General features: G+C 35.0%; 1 protein-coding gene across 1 annotated transcript in view; it reads left to right on the plus strand.

The window, feature by feature from the left end:
- Positions 1–507: 507 nt before the first annotated feature.
- LOC115422034 (serine/arginine repetitive matrix protein 5) overlaps positions 508–24,926 on the plus strand; it is a 28,697-nt gene continuing 4,278 nt past the window's right edge. Inside the window, 6 exon segments of the mRNA XM_075353484.1 lie at positions 508–591; positions 21,572–21,749; positions 23,678–23,880; positions 24,024–24,133; positions 24,136–24,216; positions 24,328–24,464. Coding sequence (XP_075209599.1) covers positions 560–591; positions 21,572–21,749; positions 23,678–23,880; positions 24,024–24,133; positions 24,136–24,216; positions 24,328–24,464 — 741 coding nt within the window. The 5' untranslated portion in view covers positions 508–559.

Consider the following 24,926-nt stretch of genomic DNA (forward strand, 5'->3'; position numbering starts at 1 on the left):
AATATTGTCCAGTTAAGTTGTTTAAGTTCACTGTAGTATAAGTGTTATTCTGGAGTTATGTTTCCGTACAGACAGGAGACAAAAAAATTAAACACTGATTTACAGCTGCTCATATTCTTAAATGTAAGTACTTTTACTGTGTTTGTGTGAAATTGTACGATATTAAAACTGCTTTTCATTTCAGTTTTTGTGTCATTAATATTTAATACCTTTTATTGTAATATTATAATTTTGTTGACGAAAATAATTTAAACGTTCTGCTAGGCGACTCTTGTTTTTCTATGGAGGGTACTGGCAAAAAACCAAAACCAAAAAAAATAAATAAACAAACAAAAAAAACATTTTTCACAGAACTCTGGTTTACCGTGAACGTTTTGTGACCGATGAGAGTTCAGATCTCGCGGTAGTACAGCGGCCCTGCCCGTGCGCGTTGAAGTCATCTGGGGGCAGATCTCGCGGTGTTTCTGTTGGAAATGGAGTCAGAGGGGGCGGGGTGCAGGCAGGGGGCTGAGATGTTTGGAGGCTTTTTTTTAATATAAAATTATTTATTTAAATAAAAATGGCCGCCGTGGAGAGCGGAGAGGAAAGACTGTAAGTTTTTTTACATTTTATCCTCCGTCAAAGCGCCGCTGCTTCCGCCGCCTCAGCCCGCTGCGCACCTTTTTCTGTCGTGTGTTTTATTGAAGTAAAAGTGCGTTGATTTTCACCCCGGCCTGTCTCGGCGGAGCGGGGTTAGCGGGAATACGTCACCAACTTAGTGCTAAGTCCGTACTTTAGCTGCTGCTGTAGCCGAAGCGGGGACGGACGTTAGCGTTAGCTTAGCCCGCTCCCCGTGCGCCGCTGAGCCGCTCTGACTTCTACACAACTCCCGGTGAAGTCAGGCCGGCTGCTGGCGGCCGTGTATCCGCTGTAGCGGCTCAACCCCGGTCACTGGCGCTGTGTCCACCCCCCTCCGTCATAGCCCTGACATCCAGGGAGCTAACAGGCTGCTAGCACGTTAGCCAAACACAGAGAGTGTTTTCACATAGAAGAGAAGTGACACACACAGACTCACACAGCTGCCTGGCTCAGCGGCACGCAGGTGTAGAGTCTGGAATCAAACCCAGACTCTGAATAAGGCGCCCACAGCCTCACAACTCAGCATCAGGAAGAAGATAAACTCTACAGAAGAGCAGCTGATGAATCCATCGATGTGTACAACATTAATTAGTAAACAGATCAGTTTTAGATGAGTTTAATCAAACTAGTGTGAGCTGCTCCTGTCCTGTTTACTCGGGATGTTTTAACACACGTCTATAAGTGATGGAGGATAAAATCTCAAATATTTAAGATTAATCTTAATATCAGCCTATTATTTTTAGTCAGAATATTATTGTCTGTTATTGGGCTCTAATACTTCTGTGGAAATGACAGAATTGCTTAAATTCTATGGACAGTTCTGTGATGTGAGTCTTTTTGCTTTACTCTCAAGAAAACGCACAGAATAGTGATCATATCATGTTTTTCAACTCAAACATGCAAAGTAGGATAAGTATTAAAATAGAAAAACAAAAAAATAATAGTAAAGTAGTGTTTTCCATATTGTATACCAGGGGTTGACACTCATTTGACTTCGGGCCACATACAGCCTGATTTGACCTGAAATGGGTTGGACTAGTAAAACAATAGCGTAATAACATATAAATAACAACAACTCCAAAGGTCTGGTTTTTGTCCAAAAAAAAGTAAAATTACAGTCTGAAAATGTTTACATTTACAAACTATACTTTTACAATGAATGTGACTAACCTGAAGAACAATGAACAACCTGAAATTTGTAAAGAAAAATTGTGCAATTTTAGCAATATCATTCTGTATTTTTAATTTTCACATGTGGATTACAATTTACAGATGTGTAATTTTGCACTTTGCAAATTCTTCCAGATTGAATTCTTCAGCAGGCCGGTTTTGGTCCACGGACACCCCTGTAGTTCTCTTTTTAGTGTCACTAAATCCAAACATCACAAAACACACTGAACCTTTAGATCACAGCATTTTATTATTATAGAACTGCATAAGATATTGTATTGGCCTTTAAAAATCTGCAATTATTTGATATGTTCCAAAAGATGTAACATGATGAAACATCACAAACAATGGAAACAATGTAAAAGACATAAGATGAACATAACCTAAAAGATACAAGAAAAAATATTTAAAAGATGTAACAAAATGTAAAGAGTTATGAAAAATGTGAAAGACGTAACAAAATTAAACAGTATAAAACATGTAATAAGATGAAAATTATACAAGACATAACAACCAAATTAAAAAAAAACAATATGAAGATGTAAAAGACTGAAAAGGAAAATATAAGAGATGCAACAACATGAAAACATTTTTAAATAAGTAAGAAATGAAAAATTAAACGACATAGCAAAATGAAAAAAATGTGTAAACGACGTAATGAGATAAAACAAACATTAAAGTTTCAACAAGATAAAAAATAATTAAAATAGATAATAATAAATAATAGGGGATGTTAAAGATGTAACAAATGAAATGAAATAGAAGAAAATGAAAAAGATGTGAAATAAAATCAAAGTAAAAAGATGAAAATAATGGAAATTATGTAACAAAGTGAAAACAAAAGTATAAGAAAAAACAATGTGAAAGATACAATGAGATGAAACATAAACGATGCAGTGATACAGAATAATCTAAGACATTGTAAAAGTGAAATTTTGTAATTAAAGATATAGCAAAATGAAACCAAATAAAAGGTCAAATCAATATAAAGACAAGATGAAAACATACTTGTAGTCTTTAATTTTGTAATTTAATGCTTATTGTTTTTATTTTACCAGAGAATGAGAGGAAAATAAACTGTAAAAACAAAAGGCAAATACAATAAATATAAATATTGCAATATAAAATATGTTATAATAATGATATTGATTATTTAACCTTCTTGTATCCGGGTGAGCATATTATTCACACTTTGCATTTTATGTTATAAAAGGTAAGATAGTTTTTCACAATTTATTTTAGGTCAGAATTCAAAAGTTGTTAATTTTTGCATGATTTTTAATAATTCTGACCCAGCCACTTAAAATCAGTACATTGCAATAAAAATGTTAAATTACTACACAAACATCCTTCACCCAAGTGACTAAAAAAATCCACATTTTAGACACATTTTAACATTTAACATTAGACCTAGCACAAAAAATAATAATGCATATTAACCAATGTTAGTGTTTATCAGTGTCATATTTTCTATTATTCAATTTTTTTTGTCCTGTTTAGTTTTTTTCTTATGTTTTGTATTATGTTTGTGTCTGAAATAAACTAAACTAAACATATGACAGGATAAAGAAAAAAAAAGGATAATCCAATTTTTATATATAATTGGTGGGAAAAAAAGGTCATCACACAATGATGTCAAGACTGATGCTATTATTACTCAACATTCATATAATATGCATAAATTATTAATGAGAAATCAATCAAATCTAATATAAATATGAATTTTAACTGAGGCACAAAAAATGGCTCAAACATTCTGTGTTTTATTTTTTTTTTAATCCAAAAATAGGGTTTGTTTATATTACAAACATGGTATTTAAAGGGTTAAAAAATATATAACAGTTATTGAATATATGGTATTTTTGTTGATGGCTCAAGTTGATGAAATAAAAACAAACAAAAAAACAAAACAAAAACCCCCCCCAAAACTTACATCACACAATGATGTCAAGACTTATGCTATTATTACTCAACATTCATATAATATGCATAAATTATCAATAAGAAATCAAATCTAAATATAAATATGAATTATTAACCGAGGCACCAAAAATGGCTCAAACATTCTGTGCTTTTTTTTTTTTTTTTTTTAATCCAAAAATATGGATTGTTTACATTACAAACATGGTATTTAAAGGGTAAAAAATAAAATAAAAGTTATTGAATATATGGTATTTTTGTTTATGGCTTATGTTGATGAAATAAAAACAAAAAAAACCCAAAAAACCCAAACTTACAATCTGCTTAAAAAAAAAAAATTACATTACGTTGATGATTAGGAAAGGCCTCTGGGTGGGACACTGAAGGGTTAATTATATTGACGAGGACAGTATTGATCGTCAGTGAGCTTCAGTGAACTTAAGGAAACTTATGTCGTCTCAGATACTGCGTCATCTGTCGTGACACATCATTCTGTTGTTTATGTTAGATGATGACGATGATGATGATGATGTCCATGTCCATTGCTGTGCTTTATAGTGTCTTATATTAGCATATAGAGTGAATAGTAGTCGGGTGTATTGTGTGTTGTCTCCATATAAACTGTCTGACTGGGGGATGAGTAGATGCTGAACTAAAAGCTAATAAGGATAAACAACCGACACAAAGGTAAATGATTTCTTGTCTCACCTGTCGGCCTTCGTCTGCCGGATCAGACTGTGACAGGGCAGAAAGTTTTTTTAGTGATGAAACGAGCTGTAACTGGAGTAAATTATGTCATACACAGCCGTATGACTGCTGGAGCTGAAGTCAATTACAGATCTACTACTTCCTTTTCTGTGTCGTTTTTTTTTTTCTTTCTTTTTTTTTTTTTTCTGTTGTGTTTTTCACTTTAACCCATAAAGACCCAAACACCCACCGGTGACCAAAATCATTTACTGATCTAAACTGTTTAATACCTGTTGATCCACTAATCCTATCAATCCATGTCAACAATTGGTGTAAAATACAGTTTGTCGTCTTTTAATGGTCATTAGATATGACCCATTTGGATGTTCAGAGGCTCCGTAGTTACCATGGAAACACTGTCATCTTCTACAACATTGATTGACCAGTAAAGCCCATGGAGTTGGATCAATGACAGTGGATGGACACACTGGGGTTATGTTCAGTTAATTATAGGCACTTTTTCTTCAATTTTCTCAGTTTTTGACATAACAGCCCTTAACTTTACTCTGAGCTTTAATGAAAATCTACACGATCGGTGAATTAAATTAGGAAATTACATGATTTACAGTGAAAAATGCAAAACAGAGGATAATATTAGAATAAATGGTGATGAATCACTTAAGAAAGGTTAAATAGAATCACAGATTTATTTGGGAACTTCCAAAACAGTAGCTCTGGGTCTTTATGGGTTAATATCAGCTGAACCTCCAAAAGGAAAGGCAGATTTATTTGTGTAGCACAATTCATACCAGAGGTTGCGCTAGACATTTTTATTGTTTGTAATTTTGACGGACAGGGTCGTAAAAATTCCGTCATTACACATTATTATCTGTCACTTCAAATTAAAATTTTTAATGATAATGAGACATACTTAGTTGTATTAGATCTTGGCGTAAATTGACATGCGATCAAATGGCATTGAATAACACACGAAAGGTTGAAACTTCGTACGTATAGCATGCCAAATGTCATAAGAACTGGTGTAGTACTTGTTTATCCCTCCTATCAGTCCCTCGTTTTTCACTGCGTTTATCAGTGCCATCACATTTACTGAGTGGCTTTTTAAAATGACTAAGGCAGTGGTTCCCAACCTTTTTTGGCTCATGGCCCCAATTTAACATCACAAATTTCTGGCGACCCCAGACATTCAAAACAGAGACATTTTGCTAAAATTAATTTGTTTTTATCTTGTAATAGTTTGCTCTACTAGTTGCAAATAAACGTTAATTTTAACCGACATTTAGTCTATATAATGTATATTATTATGGATGGAGGCAGAAAAGCCAGGTGTAGATTACTGCACAAAGGAGAATTTATTTTCCTTGGTCAGGATATGTACAGTCAGTCCAGCTTGGATTTACAAGGCTGACAATTAATACTGAACAAACAATAACTCAATTATGAGTTCATATAACTATGAATTATGAAAGAGCTGCAGCATCTGAAACCGACCACAATGAACATTTGACAGATAAACAGAACCACAGTGTTTCAGTTTCAGACTCACAGTTTGTCATGTCTTATGGATATGGTGGATTATGTGATTGTCTCTGTCAACTCACCATATATTTTTTTATTAGTAAGTTTTTTTTTTTTGTTTTATTTTTTTTTATCAATTACTAGAAATTTCAGATGACCCCGTTTGAATTTCAGGTGACCACATGTGGGGTTCCGACCCCAAGGTTGAAAAATAGGACCAATAACTCTGTAGCTTACCGGCCAAATTAAAAGCTTTGGGAAATGTATCCAGATGCCATTTATTATCACCCGTTCTGTGTATTTATTATATTACAGAAATAGCCCATGTTTTGGTCATATTCCAATCAGATCTGTAAAAAATTCAAATTCCAACTTGATATCATTGATACTGATTTATTTGATCAATCCACTTCCTACTCTTATAATGGGAAAATGTTTCAAAGTTGCACCAAATCCAGAATCAGATCCAGATCAAATAATTTCAATACCTTGTGTTGACATCATCATACAGAAGCTGTATACCAAGTTTGAAGTCAATCAGAACTGGAGTTTGGGAGAAAAGACGATTGAAATGTTTTCCCATAAGAGCCCATGTTAAATTTTCCATCAGTTCCCGGATCCAGAAGAAGATCCTGATCAGCATGTGGACATTATGTTTTGGTCATCTCCCCATCAGGGCTGGACTGTAGAAATTTCACCTTGATATCATTTATATTTACTGAGTTTTGGATCAATCCACTTCCTATCTCTTATAATGGGGAAATTTTTCAAAATTGCACCAAATCCAGAATCAGATCCGGATCCAAATAATTTCACTAACTTTTGTTGACATCATCATAAAGAAGCTGTATACCAAGTTTGAAGTCAATCGGAATTGTAGTTTTGGAGATGAAGACGATTGAAAGTTTTGTAACAGATGACGACGATGACAGACGCCGCATGACAACAATAGTTTAGGGCCTGTCAGCTGGTAAACTAAAAACACTGGACTAAAGAGACTCAACTGTCTTGACATTTTGCACTAGCAAAGTAGCATCTAATTTTGGCTAAAGTCAGCTAAACAACAAGACAGGACTTGACAATGACTGATTAATATGCACGCTCATCATCAGCTGGATGGGGGGGGGGGGGGGGGGGGGGGGGGGGGGGGGGGGGGTGGGGGATACTACAGTGAACTAATGGTCAGTCATATGACAGAAGTACTGCTGTTGTATTCAGTGTAGTTGTGAACAGTGGCGCTGTAGGCTTATATACATACATACATACTATATATATATATATATAATATATATATATATTATAATATATATATATATATGTATAGGGGGGATACTGTTATGGACTATTCGATGCTTTGTTAAAGAGACAGACAGACCAGTGATCCTGCAGCAGGTTCTGTTCACAGTGTTGTGTGAAAACGTTCTTTGGTAGATTACCCTCAGTATTTTAATTTTTCATATGGATGAAAGACTAAACACATGAGAAAATATCAGTTTTTCAAATACTCGGCTACGTTTATACTAGGGGTATAAGAAAATATTGGTTTTGCAATGTATCGCAATATTTCATTTCACAATATTGTATCGATATTAAGAAGTACTGTATCGTTTGTACCGTATGTTTATTCAAATGCAGATATTGTGGGGGTCCATTTTAGTTTTTTTAGTTTATATTTTATTTATTATTATTTTAGACTCTTTTATTGAATCTCACTAGTTCCTTTATTGGGATTGCACAAAAATAATGTTATGATAATAGTTCTGAACTAATAGAATATGAACATTTGAACAGGATCTTAAACTGTAATGTCTGTAAAACATAATTTAAGTTTTAACACAGGAACATTTTCTGATATAGCATTAGGTCCTTTTTGATCAAATAAAAATGTGTTTAGTATTTGTACATATTTCTGGTGTAATTCAATTCTTCCAGGAAATAATCTTTTAAAAACAAACAAAACCAATAAAAAATTGCCTTTTTAACAGTATCGTGATATATTGTATCGTGATACTACCATTGTGATTGTATCGTAAGGCCAGATTCTTGCCAGTACACACCCCTAGTTCATACGTGGCATTGTGGTTAAATATCATGTGACTAGATCATGTAGTGTCTCCTTTACATGTATGAAACAGCACATGTACGTATGTTCTGCTGTTGTGCAGACGATGATACATGTGACAGAAGGACCAGTGAGTCTGATCATCTGAGGATGAGGAAGATCTGAGGGTGAGGAGGGTCTGAGGATGAGGAAGGTCTGAGGATGAGGAGGGTCTGAGTATGAGGAAGGTCTGAGTATGAGGAAGGTCTGAGTATGAGGAAGATCTGAGGATGAGGAGGTCTGAGTATGAGGAAGGTCTGAGGATGAGGAGGGTCTGAGTAGGGAAGGTCTGAGGATGAGAGGGTCTGAGGATGAGGAGGGTCTGAGTATGAGGAAGGTCTGAGGATGAGGAGGGTCTGAGGATGAGGAGGGTCTGAGGATGAGGAGGGTCTGAGTATGAGGAGGGTCGAGTATGAGAGGTCTGAGGATGAGGAGGGTCTGAGTATGAGGAAGGTCTGAGGATGAGGAGGGTCTGAGTATGAGGAAGGTCTGAGGATGAGGAGGGTCTGATGAGGTCCATGACTGTATTTGAGACCTGTATTCTGGATAAATGCCTGATCCTTCCATATTCTGGTGTTTTCGGTCTTTGTTTCTTCTGTTCATCGTGGTGCATCTTAAAATCATCTTCAGTGTGAGCACAGAACATAATGTGACAGAACACATTTCTTATTCTTTCCTATTCATCTTCTTAAATATTTTACATATTGTTTTATTTTTACGTCTTCATCTTGTCTGACTTTATGTTAGAGGTAGACTCATATATCGGTCAGCTGACTTATTGGGCTGATGTATTGAAATTTTTCAATATCGGCCATCGGCCTTAATGTTTTTGAAGCCCATATTTGATCAGTAGTAAAATGTTATGGATATTTGATCAGGCACGTGTGTGGGCAGCACTTGAAGTTCAATAAATGTTAAAAGTACTGGGTATTATTAATTTAATTTATATTGCTGCATAAAAATCGTAATTATCTGAGTGTTTCAATATTTTTATATATTTGTATATTTATTTTATGATCAATGTGCTTTAAAAAAAAAAAAAATCAGCCTTAAATATCGGCCTCAAGAATTGGCTGTTGATATTGGCCATCGGCTGACTAAATTTTTAAAAATCTGCATCGGCCTTAGTCACATTAGAAAAACCCTCATCAGTCGACCTCTACTTTACATGTTATGGTTTTTCATCTTGTTACTTATTTTACATGTTGTTACGTATTTTTATGTCTCCTTTCATCTTTTGTCTTCTATCCCTTGTTTAAGCTTTTATTTATTTATTTTTTTTACCTTATTTTACATATTGTTACATATTTTCACATGTTTTTCCACCTTTTACATATTTTGTCATCTTGTTTCATATTAATTTTTATTTTTTTTAATTTTTTTTTACATCTTGTTTCATCTTTGTCGTTTTCATTTTGTTACTTCTTATTCATTTTTAAGTCTTGTTACATTCTCTTTTGCATTTCCTGTACTTACATACTTTATAAACTCTTCTAGAGAACACTCCTCTACTGTTCAAGAAACTTAATTTATGTATCATATTAACCTTGTTTTAGGGAATGTCAGGTTTAGAAAATTAACTTTTTGTCATTTAGTTAAATATTGGACATATTCCACACGGGTTTCTTTAAGGTTTCCCTCCCCTCGTGGTCAGGAGGATGTTCAAACGGTGTGTTTACGGCATCGGGGCGGATGTGTTTGTGTTTCTGCAGATGTCAGCTGTTTCTGCTGCTGTTTACTTCACTTCCTGTTTACAACCTCCTGAACGTTGAGACTGTTTCATGTGATGACTCAAGTGTGAAGTTACTGCAGAAACAGGACCAACATCTGCAGTTACAGTTGAACATCACCACCGTCTGTTCAGTTTTGTGAAAATACAGTGAAACTATCACAGACTCAAGCCGCTGTTACATGGACAATATTTGACCCACCCAACAAAAACATATTAACCTTTTAGGCGCTGGTTTAAAAAAATATATATATTCAATTTTGACATGAAGATTTCAAAAAGCTGTATCTTGGAAGTGTTTAGAGATAAAGTCATACTGCAAATGAGACAAATATTGGGTATGACCCAAAGTTAATAATGGGAGTAAATGTACTCATCTAATTTGCATATAATGCAAATATAATAATATAAATGCAAATATAAATAACACTGGTCAACAACAAATTTATTGTTTAAGTTTTTTGAGCTGATTTAGGATCATTTTGGTGTGCTGAATCCAAAAATCACATTAATTTTGCTCAATCAGGTCAACTTTCTGAACTATGCTGCATATTGGCTTTTTAACATTTTGCTTACATTTATGGGCATTTTCACATATGATACAAAATTCTTTCATATTTCTTGCAATAAACGAGTTCTGAAGATTTTACTTTTGCCAATTTATGATGAATGGTTTTTTTAATATTACAGGTGAATGAAATGGCTTCAACTAGAAGATCTTGCAAAAATAAGCCTGATGTATTCTGCTGCATCTGCAGTGAATACACCATTGTACCTAACAGGAATCCTGTTAGAAAATGATTTTTTTTTCTCTTAAAACCTATTTTGGGTGAGAACTATATAAAAAAATCAACTGATAAAGTCACAAAATGTAATCAATTTTGTGAGAAGATCAAATTTTTCAAAATCAAATTAGCAAAAAAACCTGACCTGATTGAGAAAAACATGTCATTTTTGGATTTAGCGGTGCAAAATGGTCCTAATTCAGTTGAAAAAACCTAGACAACTTCCAAAAAACATTTTTTTGTAACCCGGTGTAATATAAGGCCATCAGGGCTCGACTTTGGAACGACCTGCCCGAGGAGATAAGGCTTGTGGAATCAGTGACGTCTGTTAAATCACTTCTTTAAACACGCTTGCGTTTATGTGATTCTGTCCCTTTTTTAATTTAAATTTGTTAAATTTGAATTTTATCCTGTTTGGTTGCTAATTTTTACTCTCATACAGGATGTTGTTTTATCTCACTCCTTCATTTTTACATTGATTTGACAGCATTTTTTGCATTTGCTGTCCATGTCTCTTTTATTGTGTTGCTTCGGTTTTAGTGTCTTTACTTATATCTTGTATCCTGCTGTTGTGCCCTTCTGCTTTGTCTGTCAAAGCACTTTGTAAACTTCGTTTTTAAAGGTGCTATATAAATAAAGCTATTATTATAATGACATCACAGGGTGGCGGCCATATTTGATTGCACAGATTTTAGTAAAATTTAACTTAGAACATATTTATATGGAAGTTTTCCTTGATGTTTTGGATTTTTTGTCATCTTATTATTAAAATAAATTAACTTAAACCTTAGTAGAAAGTAAAATGCAGTAAGTTTTACTATCTTTTTATCCAAGCAGCAGAATCCATGTATCATTCATTCTTTTCATATTCAATTGAGAATCCACAATCGGAAAACAAAAAAATGACTTGTTATTTCATTATTTATGTACAAATCAAAAATCCAAAAACTAGTTGTTTTTCATTCTTTCGATTGTACGCACAAATTAAAAATTGAAAATAATCAAATGGACCAAATGTGGGGTTTCATGTTGACATTTTTGACATCCGATTTAGTTTGACCTGGAAGTTCCTGACTTCTTCGTGTGTTACTGAAGTGTCTTCTACTTAGATTGTCTACCATGGACACACTGTATTAGACAAAACAACACCTGGAAGATCCTGACCATTTTTTCAGTTGTCATGTCGTCCTCCTTCACAGTCACGCATTTACTGCCTCTGAATAGCTTGAAATTCTCCATGATCGCAGATTGCATTAGACAGAATATTAGCAAACCCACGATTGTCCTGCTCAACACACCAAGAAGTCAGTAACTTCCGGGTCAAACCAAATTGGATACAGGGGTGTAAGAAAATATCGGTTCCGCAATATATCGCAATATTTCACTTCATGATACCGTATGGATATTAAAAACTACTGTATCAATATTTTACGATATTTATTCAAATGCAGGCATGGCGGAAATTCATTTTTGTTTTTTGTTTTCTTTTTTGTTTATCATGCTCTTTTATTTCTACATTCACATGGGTATTTTGCTCTGTTGTTCATATACTAAAAATGTAGTATTGTGATATTGCAGGTCATACATGTAGTTTTTTTTTTTTTTTAAATTGATGACCATTATTTCAAGCGTCCGAAAAACACTTCTGACTGTCTGAAAGAGGCAAGTGTTAGTTTTTTATATTGGAAATGCACAAAAATGTTCTGATGTTGGATGATTCAGGGACTGAACACTATGCTTTCTTTTCACTATAGAATACGAAGATTTAAGCAGGATCTTAAACTGTGATGTCTGCAAAACATTATTTATTTATTTATTTGTGTGATTTTTGTTCTGGTAAAGCCGCATGTTCAAACTTTTTTATGCAAATGCTGCACTATAGATTTTTCCAGGAAATGATCTTTTAAAAAAGGAACAAAACAAAAAATGTCTCCTTGTTAAGGGTGTAAGAAAAATTTGGTTCCGCAATACTGTATCAATATTAAAAAGTACTGTATCGATATTTTAAGGTATTTATTCAAATGCAGATATTGTGTAGATTCATTTTTGTTTTTTTTTTTTTTTTATTTTTGTTTATATTTTATTTATTATTATCTAACACTCTTTTATTAAATAATGTTAGTTCCTCTGTTGGGATTGAACTAAAATAATGTTTTGATGTTCGTTCTGAACTAATAGAATATGAACATTTGAACTGGATCTTAAACTGTAATGTCTGTAAAACATAATTTAAGTTTCAACACAGGAACATTTTGTGATATAGCATTAGATCCTGTTCTAATCAAATAAAAGTATGTTTAGTATTTGTGCATATTTCTGGTGTAATTCAATTCTTCCAGGAAATAATCATTTAAAAAAAGAAACAAACAAAAAATTGCCTTTTTAACAGTATTATGATATATCGTATTGTGATCCTAGTATTGCGATTTGTATCATGTGGCCAAATTCTTGCCAATACACACCCCTAATCAGACATCAAGAATGTCAACACGAAACCCGACATTTGGTCCATTTGCTTATTTCCAATTTTTAATTTGTGCGTACAATCGAAAGAATGAAAATCAACTGTTTTTTTTTTTTTTTGTACATAAATAATGAAATAACAAATCTTTTTTTTTTTTCATTTTCCAATTGTGGATTTTCAATTGAACATGAAAATGACACAGATTCAGCAGGGTAGCCAAATCTGTTCTTATCTATCAAAACTAAATAAACTTTACACTCTAAACCACCCCAGGACCACACCTTTCAAACTGGATTTTCTTCTTCACTTTGAATAGAAACACGTCCTGAAATGGGGTTAGGATTGAAGGGGCACATGTCTGCCATCTATTGGTGGAAGGTGGTAACAAGATTTGGAACCCTATCTGGAACTATGGTCACAAATGTTTCGACTTTGGAGCTTAAAGGGTTAATCAGATTTACACGTAACTGTTAAAATGGACCTGAATATAATGATCTGATAAGATGAGTGTTTACATGAAACAAACCATTTAGTCAGATTGGTACTTGTTTGACATTTAATTTGTCAGACATTGAACTGTTTTAACCTTTAGCTTCGTGATAAGTGGTTCTGTCAAAATTATTACACCCAGAAGTCAACCCATAATTAGTTTTTAAAGGGTTGTACAATAATAATACTAATAGTAATAATGATGGCTAATTAATCTGCTGTTGTAATTTTTTCACTTTATTCTACATTTAATTGAATGCAATACACACATAAACGTATGAATATTAATCAGTAATTAGTAAGAACTAATTAATCAATAAATATGGACCTGAATCAGTCCACTTGTGAAAAATGAGATGTGATTTTTACTTCTGGTGTTCTAATTTTCCCTTTTAGCCAGTATTTTTTTCAGTTTAGAAGCCAAATATGATCCATCGGCCACTATTGCTGCCAACTTCTGCTGATACCAACAGCAAATAAAACATCTTATTGGTGGCATTTAATCAATTTGACTTTAATTACATAATTGTTTATCACAACTATTTGATCTGACTGCAGTTTTTTGGCAGAATGGTGATTATAATCTCCTTTTCACTGTATGAAAACAAGCTGGAAGAAACAGAAATCTAACGTTTGATCAGAATTTCACCTTTTTTCATCACTCCTACATCTCGAGGTGTTTTTTTTTTATTTTTATTTTTTTATATCATTATCAGTCATGTCTTTGTATACTCAAGAATATAATTTGTGTAATAATTATTAGCCAATAATTATTGATAACTGTTAGTAATAATTAATAATTTGTATACTTTTTGTACATACATAATTTTGTGTGATTATTATTTCAGAAAGCCTCTGATATTTAATTCACATTTATTGATTAAGCACGTAGACCCTAAGGGTACGTACTTTAATTTTACTTCAGTATTTTCATTTTCTGATGCTTTATATTTCTGCTTCACTACATCTCAGAGGCAAATACTGTATATTTTAGTGCTCTGCATTTATTTAACACAACTGGTTACTTGATACTTTTTACAAAAATAGATATGTGCATATGATATGATGGAGTAATTCACTCCTTTTTGACCAGTACACGAGGCTTCCACAAACTATAACAAATACTCTAATATGTATTTATCAGTGATAGAGACAGAATTATATGTATCTTCTGTGATAAGAACACTTTGTAAGGAGTCATTTTGCCTAATGAGTACTGTACTTTTGATCATTTAAAGGATACTTTGGTGATAAAACTTTGTACTTTTACTTTTTTATGTAACAGTAGGTGTCTCCATGAATGACATTTTGTTATTTTTCTTTGGAAAGTGTTAATGTAAAAAAAAAAAAAAAAAATTGAATTTTGCGTACACAAGATGGATTTGGCATTTTTTTGCCTAGGAGTAATTGCACATAGAGGAAATGGGAACACCTTCTTTGAATAAATTGCGATGAAATGGACATTTAACTCATGTGATTAATCAGCTGTTTGTGTCGTCTTCCCAGATATTTCCATAAAGTGTTAAAACGTGTCTTGCACAACAGGTTGTGTTGATGAAACTACATCACTCCTGTGTCTAAGCCACAAAAAGACATTGCAGCCAATTCAGATGAAAACAGCAATAGGAGCTCTGTGTCTTCGATGTTTATTCGATCCACGTGTAATGTAGCCTACAGCGCCACCCACTGGCAACACAACACAGCCTAAATTATTTTAAACCCGTTTATGGAAACGCACATACACTGATCAGCCATAACATTACGACCACTGACAAGTGGTATGATTGTTAATTATCTTCTATCTTACTACTACCTGTATATATCCTGTTTGTTGTACATATCTCTCATGTGTAGTATGGAGTTAGCTTTTGTATATTTTTTCTGTATATTGGTTCATTTCAGGAGTTCTAGCATTACTTTAGTAGCACGTGTGTATTAATATTTTATTCTGAAGCCTTTGCACAGTTCACTTTTCTTAACACTGTGATATTTGTATTTTATTTTTTTTTCTTATACAGTCTCTTTTGCACCAAGTGTTTTCCTGCTAAATTGAACAGAGCTGCTAAACTGATTTTCATTGTTTCTGTGACAATGACAATAAAGATCTATTTCACAGGTGTCAAACATGCGGCCTGGGGCCCAAAACCGGCCCGCCAAAGGTTCCAATCCGGCCCGCGAGATGAATTTGCAAAGTGCAAGTTAGGGCATCAAACTCAAAAATAATATCATAACAACCTATAAATAATGACAACACCATTTTTTCTCTTTGATTTAGTGCAAAAAAAACATTAAATTATGAAAATGTATACATTAACAAACTATCCTTTTACAATAAAATGTGAATAACCTGAAGAAATGTGAACAACCTGAAATGTCTAAAGAGAATTAAGTGCAATTTTAACAATATTCTGCTTATTACTAAATGTTTTGTATCTTTGTAGATCTGATCTGTAATGCATATGTAGAAATGACAAGTTGAGGCAGAATATTGATAAAATTGGACTTATATTTCTTAACAAATTGCGTTTTTTTCAGGTTATTCACATCCTTTTTGTTTGGATAGTTTGTAAATGTAAATATTGGCATAACTGAATGTTATTTTTTGCACTAAAACAATTTGGAGTTGTCATTATTTATTGGCTATCATGCTGTTATTGTACTGGTCCGGCCCACTGCAGATTAAATTGGGCTGAATGTGGCCCCCGGGAGAAAATGAGTTTGACACCCCTGATCTATTCTATTCTATTCTATTCTATTCTATTCTATTCTATTCTATCTCATTCCAACAGGACCTGTTAGTGGGTGGATATATTAGGCAGCAAGTGAACATGTAGACCTTGAAGACGTGTTAGAACAGTTAAATGTTTAAGGGTAGGGATCTGAACCAGGTTCTAATAGTTTTGGATTTTTCATTATAGTTTAGTTTTATTTAGTTTTTTCTCTAATTCAGTTAGTTTTAATTCATTTTTAGAGCAGGTTTGCTAGTTTTTATTAGTTTTAATTTTTTTCTAAATGCTTAGTTTTAGTTTAGTTTTAGTATTAACTTTAGTTTTGTCATATCTTTTCTCTTCTTCTCCATCGTATTTACATAAATCCCAGACAGGACTCTGCTGCTTTCTCCCAACTTTAGTCTCCATGTTTCCAGGTAGAGTGGGGATGAGAAGATGACTATAAAGGACAAGTGATGAGAAGTGACGGACCGTGAAGTACCGTATGGTGCATCTAACTAAAATTACTAGAGTGAAATAAATCGCTTTTATATCAATCCAACATTGACAAAAATGAAAACGAAGGGAATTTTATCCATAATTTTTCATCAGTTTTAGTTAGTTTTGTAAGCACACAATAGAATTTAACTTAGTTATCATTTTTTCTTTTAATTATAGTTTTTATTTATTTCAGTAACAAAAATGTTTTTTCAATTCTAGTTTTTTGTCATTTCGTTTTCGTTAACGATAATAACCTTGGATCTGAACAACCTTGACAAGGGATAAACTGTAATGAAATCACTGCATTAGATCATCTCCAGATCTTCTTGTTTATTCCCAATGTAAAGTGGGACATACTAGGGATGCCACACTACTCAGGAAAACTGTGAACTGTTCGGTCTGCCCTGTATGGGACAGTCTGCCCTCATGGACCACGGGTTCTCGGTTTTGCAATTGATTCTCTCTCTCTCTCTCTCTCTCTCTCTCTCTGTCTCTCTCTCTCTCTCTCTGTCTCTCTCTCTCCTCTCTCTCTCTCTCTCTGTCTGTCTGTCTGTCTGTCTGCAGTGCAGGGAAGCCCCGCCCCTCAGTGACAGACAGCCGACAGAGGCCAGAGTGTCTGCCTGTAAACTCACACCCACCTGTATCCATGTACATTAGACCTGTAATCTGACCTGTAATTAAACACATTGTCTACACAGTAACTCACTTTTAAGGGCTTTATTTTGGCTAAAACACGCCATCAGTTCATCTCTAATATGTGCTGCTCAGTTCAGTCTGTGGGCAGATGTAAACAGAACTGAAGCTCACTTCACAATAAAACAAACCAGCTGTGGATCAACTACGGTGAAATTAGATGAACATCATTAAATGTCCTGCAAATTATTTTTAACCATGAATCTTCTTTTACTTTGTCCCTTCCTTGCCCACTACCCACCCATGTTTCGTTTCATTTTACCCATACCTGCGAAAATTATTACTATTATTATTATAATTTTTTTATTTATTTTTTTTTACCCGACCCGGTGCAGGACTCTGACACACATACAATACTGTGACACGCTATTACAAGGAATGCGTATGGCAGTAGGGGTGTTAGAAAATATCTGTTCTGCAATATATCGCGATATTTCATTTCACAATACTTTATCGATATTAAAAAAGTACTGTATCAATATTTTTAGGTATTTATTCAAAGGCACATATGGTGGAGGTTCATTTTTGTTTTTTGTTTTTCTTCATTGTTTCTATATTCTTTATTAATATTTAACACTGTTTTATTAAATAACACTGGGTTACAAAAAATGTTTTTACAAGTTGTCTAGGTTTTTTCAACTGAATTAGGACCGTTTTGCACCGCTAAATCCAAAAATGACATGTTTTTCTCAATCAGGTCATGTTTTTTTGCTAATTTGATTTTGAAAAATTTGATCTTCTCACAAAATATAATAATTAATACCAAAATAAGATTGGTAAGCACACTTTATGAAACTTGTGACTTGATTCCTGTTAGGTACAATGGTGTATTCACCGCAGATGTAGCAGAATACGTCAGGCTTATTTTTGCAAGATCTTCTAGTCGAAGCCATTTCATTCACCTGTAATATAAAAAAAACATTAATCATAAATTGGCAAAAGTAAAATCTTCAGAACTCGTTTATTGCAAGAAATATGAAAGAATTTTCTATCATATGATGTGAAAATGCCCATAAATGTAAGCAAAAATGTTAAAAAGCCAATATGTAGCATAGTTCAGAAAGGAGTCCCGATTGAGCAAAATTAATATGATTTTTGGATTCAGCACACCAAATTATCCTAAATCAGCTCAAAAACTTAAACAATAAATTTGTTGTTGACCAGTGTAATGGTTATTTGAATCATCCCAAAAGCACTTTTTACTGTCTGAGAGGCAGATGGTACTTCCGTTGTTGGGATTGCACAAAAATATGTTATGATGTTAGTTATGAACTAATAGAATATGAACAAACAAAAATAAACAAAAAATGGCCTTTTTAACAATATCATGATATATCGTGATATATCGTATTGTGATCCTAGTATTGTGATTTGTATTGTATCGCCAGATTTTTGCCCCTATACGGCAGATAACCCTGGCATTTTTATACCACTGTTTTCCTTTACATCCCTATGCAGAACAGGAATTTATTTATTTTTTTTAAAAAAGCTCCCTTTGGGCTGTAGGTGTGCATGTGCCTGTTTCATACGACTGTATGCAAGTAGTCAAGGAATAAGAAAGGGTTCTATTGTTCAGGACAGAATGTGTTATTTTATTCAGTTCAGTGATATAATTTGTTCCTACTGTGAAATTCAGGCAAAATAAAAATATAATTTGGGGAGAAAAAAAAAAAAATTTTCTTTACGCACAAACATATACCGAAACCGAACCAAAACCGTGGCCCAAGAACCGAGGTACGGACCAAACCGTGGGCTACCTGTACCATGGCAAAGCAAGGCAAGGTAGGTGTATTTCTGTAGCACATTTCATGTACAAGACGATTCAAAGTGCTTTACATAAAACATTAAAAGCCTTACAGCAGAAACAATGAAAAGTACAGGCACGAGAAAAAAACAAAAAAAACAAAATCAATAAATAGATAAAACAAATAAACAGATAAAAAAACTTTAAGCTTAAAAGAATAAAACCTCTATTCAAATGCAGCTGAGAACAGGTGGGTCTTAAATTGGATTTAAATCAGCTGAGTGTTTCAGCTGATCTGAGGTTTTCTGGGAGTTTGTTCCAGACATGTGGAGCGTAGAAGCTGAACGCAGCTTCTCCATGTCTGGTTCTGACTCTGAGAACTGACCAGACCGGATCCAGATGACCTGAGGGGTCTGGGGGTTCGTACTGGGTCAGGAGGTCACTGATGTATTTTGGTCCTAAACCATTCAGAACTTTATAGACCAGCAACAGAACTGTAAAGTCTATCCTCTGACGGACAGGCAGCCAGTGGAAGGACCTCAGAGTTGGACTAATGTGGTCTTAGTGAGGACCAGAAAAGCGGACCACTCCCAGTTTGTACCGACCAAAAGTATCTAAAGAACAACTGGATCTAAACCAGTCAGCATCTATAGGAGCAGAGCATTACTACCATCTGTCTAATATTGTGTAGGTTTTACTTTTTCCACAAAAACAGCTCTGACCTGAGGCCTAAACACCACCAGACCTCTGAAGGTGTGTGCGGTATCTGGACCCAGACTTTAGCAGCAGATCCCTGTAGTCCTGGGAGCTGTGAAATGGGAGGGACTGGACTTGTTTATCCAGTACATTCCACTGATGCTCAATTGTCATGAGATTGGGTTGTCCTCCCTTAGTCCATTTTTGGTGGGTACTAACCACTGCAGACCAGGAACACCCAACAAGACCTGCAGTTGGGAGATCCGACCCAGTCATCACCGCTACAGTATGGACCAAAGTAGGGATGTAACGATATTAAAATTTCATATCACAGTTATTGTGACCAAAATTATCACAATTATCATTATTATCGTGATATTGTTGAAATTGTGCTCAAAATGTTCAAAAAGTACTTATACACACTGAAATAATTTAACCAAGTTGTATTTTGAAAAAATAAAACAACAAAAAAAAACCAAATAAAATAATTGGCACAATGCACTTTCTCTTGGCAGAAACATTCAAGTATTAACCCTTAGTGGTCTGAGCCTATTTTGGCCATTTTTCAGTGCTTTTGATTTTGCCTTTATATACTATATAAACAAATGTTTACTATACCCATGTTTGGGATCTGTTTTTTCAGCACAACTTCATTTATATCATCAGTTTATTATTTTTTTCACTTTAACCTACTACATCAACATGAAAAGCCAGAAAACACACACACACACAAAAAAAAATACGATTTGAAAAATGTATAGAATTTATTGCATAAATAACACAAAGATGCTAAACAAACCTTTTCAAAGACTGTAAAAGTGAATATTGGTTCTAAATATTAGGTATATAAAATCAAAATTGTAATAAATTAAAACTACACTCAAATATTTGACATAAAAACATATCTTTACATAGGCGTTTTCTCCGGAAAAGTGCGGTAATCAAACCCGGTTATCATGATAATTAGAATTTAAACGGTAATACTAACCGTTGGCAATTTCACCGCGGTTAATTGTTATACTGGTAATCGTTACATTCCTAGACCAAAGTCACTCAGATCCTTATGTTGATCATTTTGCTGCTTCCACCACATCAGCTTTGACAATTAAATGTTCAGCCTACTTTCTGCCTAATGTATCCAACCAGTGAAAGGTCCTATTGGAATTGGATAATCAGTATAATTGTCACTTCTCTTATCTGTGGTCACGATGTTATGGCGGATCAGTATATTTTGTGTTTTGGTTCACTTTTTGACTTTTGCTTCCACTTCGTTTGTCATTTTATGCAAACACAGCCATTTCTACTTTTACTGAAGGGAAGGATGTAAATCACAGAACAGCCATTTTCATTCTGACTAATCTCTGAATTATTTTCTTGAGTCACTGGTTAATGCTTTAATCATTCCAGTAAATCTCTGGCAGCAGTGACTTCATCCTATGTGTAATCTAATTCATCTTATTTGTCTTTACTGTAGAGATACACTGTTGCCTGTAAATAATTAAAAACACATCACCGTCCCCTGTTGTTGCTCTGGGTGACATGTTTCTTCTTAAGGAAACAGGGTAACACTAGTTTTTACACTTTTCCAGTCGAGGCGAGTTCTTGGGTCTCCAGAGACAGGACAAGCATTTCTAAACCTTGACCGCAGATCAACTCAATGTGCAGCTTTGACCTGTGAAGTCTTCACCGATGAATGTTTAACAGTGTGATGTTTGTGTTTTCTACAGGGGGGAGGGTCAAGAAGGCGAGGAGGGCGCCGTCAACCCCCAGCCCCCTGCCAGAGAGAAACACAGGTCCCACAGTAAGACCAAGAAGGCCCGTAAGGAGCGCCAACATGCCGAGCAGGAGGCATCTGCATCAACAACGACACAGGAAGCCGAGCCACCATCAGAGGCAGAGACCCAGGTGAGGTCAGAGGTCACCATCTAAGTCCTCCAGAGGGGCCTTTCTGACAGATATACGGCCTACATCATCAAATCAGCTGAACCGACATTTGTATTTACTATTATCTATATCAGCTAAAATTTACTTAGGGGGTCAAATGAGTGGCCATTTTTGTCAAAAAAAAAAAAGTTGTCATAAATGCATAGAACTGTGTTGAAATAATGCTAATCCATTTGTGCACAGACTACTGATATTATTTGACAGTGGAAGCTCTATTTTCAGAAATATTGGATTTAGAATAGCACGTGTATGTGAAAACTTTTGCTGGTGGACGGACGTGACATTACCCATAATGCTCTGGTCAGTACCAGTACTTTATTAGTAAGAAACTTATAGACTTAATATTGCTAATTCTCCTCTTATTCATAAATGTTAGTATTGTGGATCTAAAACAATACCAGCTGACACAAAAACACAAACTGTGGCAGTGGACGGATGTGACATGGTTGTTGGGATCCCATCATACCGATGCTCTGCAGCCGTGTCACCGTTTACACTAATGATCCCAGTGCAAAAACTAGGATCAGAATTATTTATTGTGTAGTTTATCATCAGACTAAAGAGTAAATAACAATATAGAATTGTTATTTCTTTATAAAAATACTTATTATTAGAAAACTGTTGATGTAAAAAGTGACGTGTGACATTCTTCATGTATGTATTGGTGTAACATAAGCAGGATGGATCAGCACCATACTCCATACTGAACCTGTAAAAATAAAACATGTGATATGTAGGAGAGAATCTGGTAAGAAAAATTGGGGAATCTAAAAGAATAGAATATTTGTTTTTCAGATAAATTCAGTTCAAATAGAACTTGGCCATTTGTGACATGAAAATATAGCATTAATTGTGATGAAATTGGACATTTTTGAGCTGAAAACATAGTTCATATGAGCATCAACATGTTGAACAGAACTGAAATCCTGTACATTTGCAGAACTTGTATTTACCAACACAAAGTTCCTTTGGGGATTCACTTAGATTGATTTCTTATGCACAAAGACATAAATAAGACCTCTAAGCAAATTTTAGCCGTTGAGCAACCTGTGCCAATAGCATCACCACCATTAATCCTACCCCTCTATGCATTAGTTATAAGTAATAGGTCAGCATATTAACACAATATTACATCTGTTTTTAAAGTGACCTATAGGATGACAGCATGAAGGACATCCCATTTCAGTTGAGGGAGGGAAAACCAAGATGTTGGCATCTGTTAACTAGAAAGTTCATGTGATTTTTGTGTTGACAATGAGAGGAGATATGGCAAACTCAGTCTCAAAAACTCTAACAATACAGCAGCAAGTCATATTTGAAGCAGATGGAAGAAATGGAACAAAAAACAAACAAAAGGCAACATGCTTCACTCCCTATGTCTAAGTCCTCCTCTTTATTGTTTATTGGTGGTTGCATTACTTTTGGTTGTTGGTGGTTGCATTCCATACATTGGATTTCACTGTCCTGCAAAAAGCACATTTCAGCCACTGTGAACTCACAAAATAGAAATACAAAAACAAAAAATTCACAATAAATGAAGAATCAAGTGAGCCCTCTCTATTCAATTACAAAACCAATGCGTGATCCTGAAATAAATATTACAAATGTGTTCATTTTTACTGTACTTTAATGTCACAGCATTGGCAACAAACTGAGTACTGCTGACATAGTACTGGTACTACTGATAACGGCAGTCATTAGTTTAGGTCAGATGTTAATTATTCTACACATAAGGTACTTTTCCACTGGCTTCATCTTATTCATTAGAGTTGCCTCAGTAATTCGTTCTGTCTGATGTGGAATATTTTAGAAAATCCATGTACCGTCAAAAGAAAGAACTTCAGCCAACATATAGAGGAGCGGGTTTTTACACTGGTCTGTCCCTGCAGGAATCAGAGCCTGTGGCGGGTCCTTCAGAGGTGGGCTCGGAGTCGGCGGGCGAGTCTGCAGGATCGCCCAAGCAAAGACGCTCTATCATCCGGGACCGAGGCCCACTGTACGACGACCCATCACTGCCCGAAGGCTGGACACGTAAACTCAAACAGAGGAAGTCTGGACGCTCTGCGGGAAAATTCGACGTCTACCTGATCAAGTAAGCTCTGCACCCTTCAAGGTTATATCCCATTTAACTAAGATTAATGGTAATATTTATTGCTAACATATTTTTACAATTAGGTGACATAATGTGGATATGTGTCAGCAAATTTTTAAGGATTCTGTGGTTTTGTTTTTTAGCTCGGAGGGAAAGGCGTTTCGCTCAAAGGTGGAACTTATCGCATACTTTCAAAAGGTTGGTGACACAACAACTGACCCCAATGACTTCGATTTCACTGTCACTGGACGTGGAAGCCCTCACGTCGTGAGAAACGACCTCCGAAGAAACCGAAGGTGGTCAAACCATCGGGGCGAGGCCGAGGAAGGCCTAAAGGTACTCAGTCGCTGACAAGAAGTGAGACCCATAAACTGATCCTCAAAAGAAGTTGAAGTTACTTTGTGTCTGTAAATGAAATGTTTTAAGTTTACCATTTAATTTGTGTAGGCAGTGGGAAGGTGCGTCAGGCTACAGAGGGTGTGGCCATGAAGCGTGTGGTTGAGAAAACTCCGGGCAAACTGCTGGTCAAAATGCCCTTTAGCAAGGCAGAACCCTCCAGTGGCACCACCTCTGCTGCCTCAAAGGTATGATCACCCCTGGAGTAAAGATAAGCTTCTTAGCCAATGCACAGTATTCTTTTATGCAGCATTTTCCTAAGAAGTTTTTTAGCCAACATATCTAAGGGAACTATGCCAAGCAGTGAGCAGCATCACCAAACATGACAAAAACTTTGCCAGAGCAGTAATATTAGTCACTTTAAATCAATCCCTAATCCTGTAATATCAACAAATCAATTGGCTCCACTTAATGTGGAGGAGCGGCAGAATTACTCTGAGCACCTTGTCTGGAAGTCCTCCAACCACCACACCCAGTCTCAGAGTGTAAGCTGTTACTCCCCGGTCTAGGGGTTTACCAGGGCGAACATAATATTGCTCTGCTTTGTCCCCTCCCAGCTCCCAAGCACACACGTCAGTCAAAAAAAAAGTAAGGTTCACAAGATTTATTTTAATCGACTAAAGGAGGGTTAGGGGAGGATGCAGCTAAAA

The sequence above is a fragment of the Sphaeramia orbicularis genome, chromosome 7, assembly GCF_902148855.1.
Source record: "Sphaeramia orbicularis chromosome 7, fSphaOr1.1, whole genome shotgun sequence".
NCBI classification, from domain to species: Eukaryota; Metazoa; Chordata; class Actinopteri; order Kurtiformes; family Apogonidae; genus Sphaeramia; species Sphaeramia orbicularis.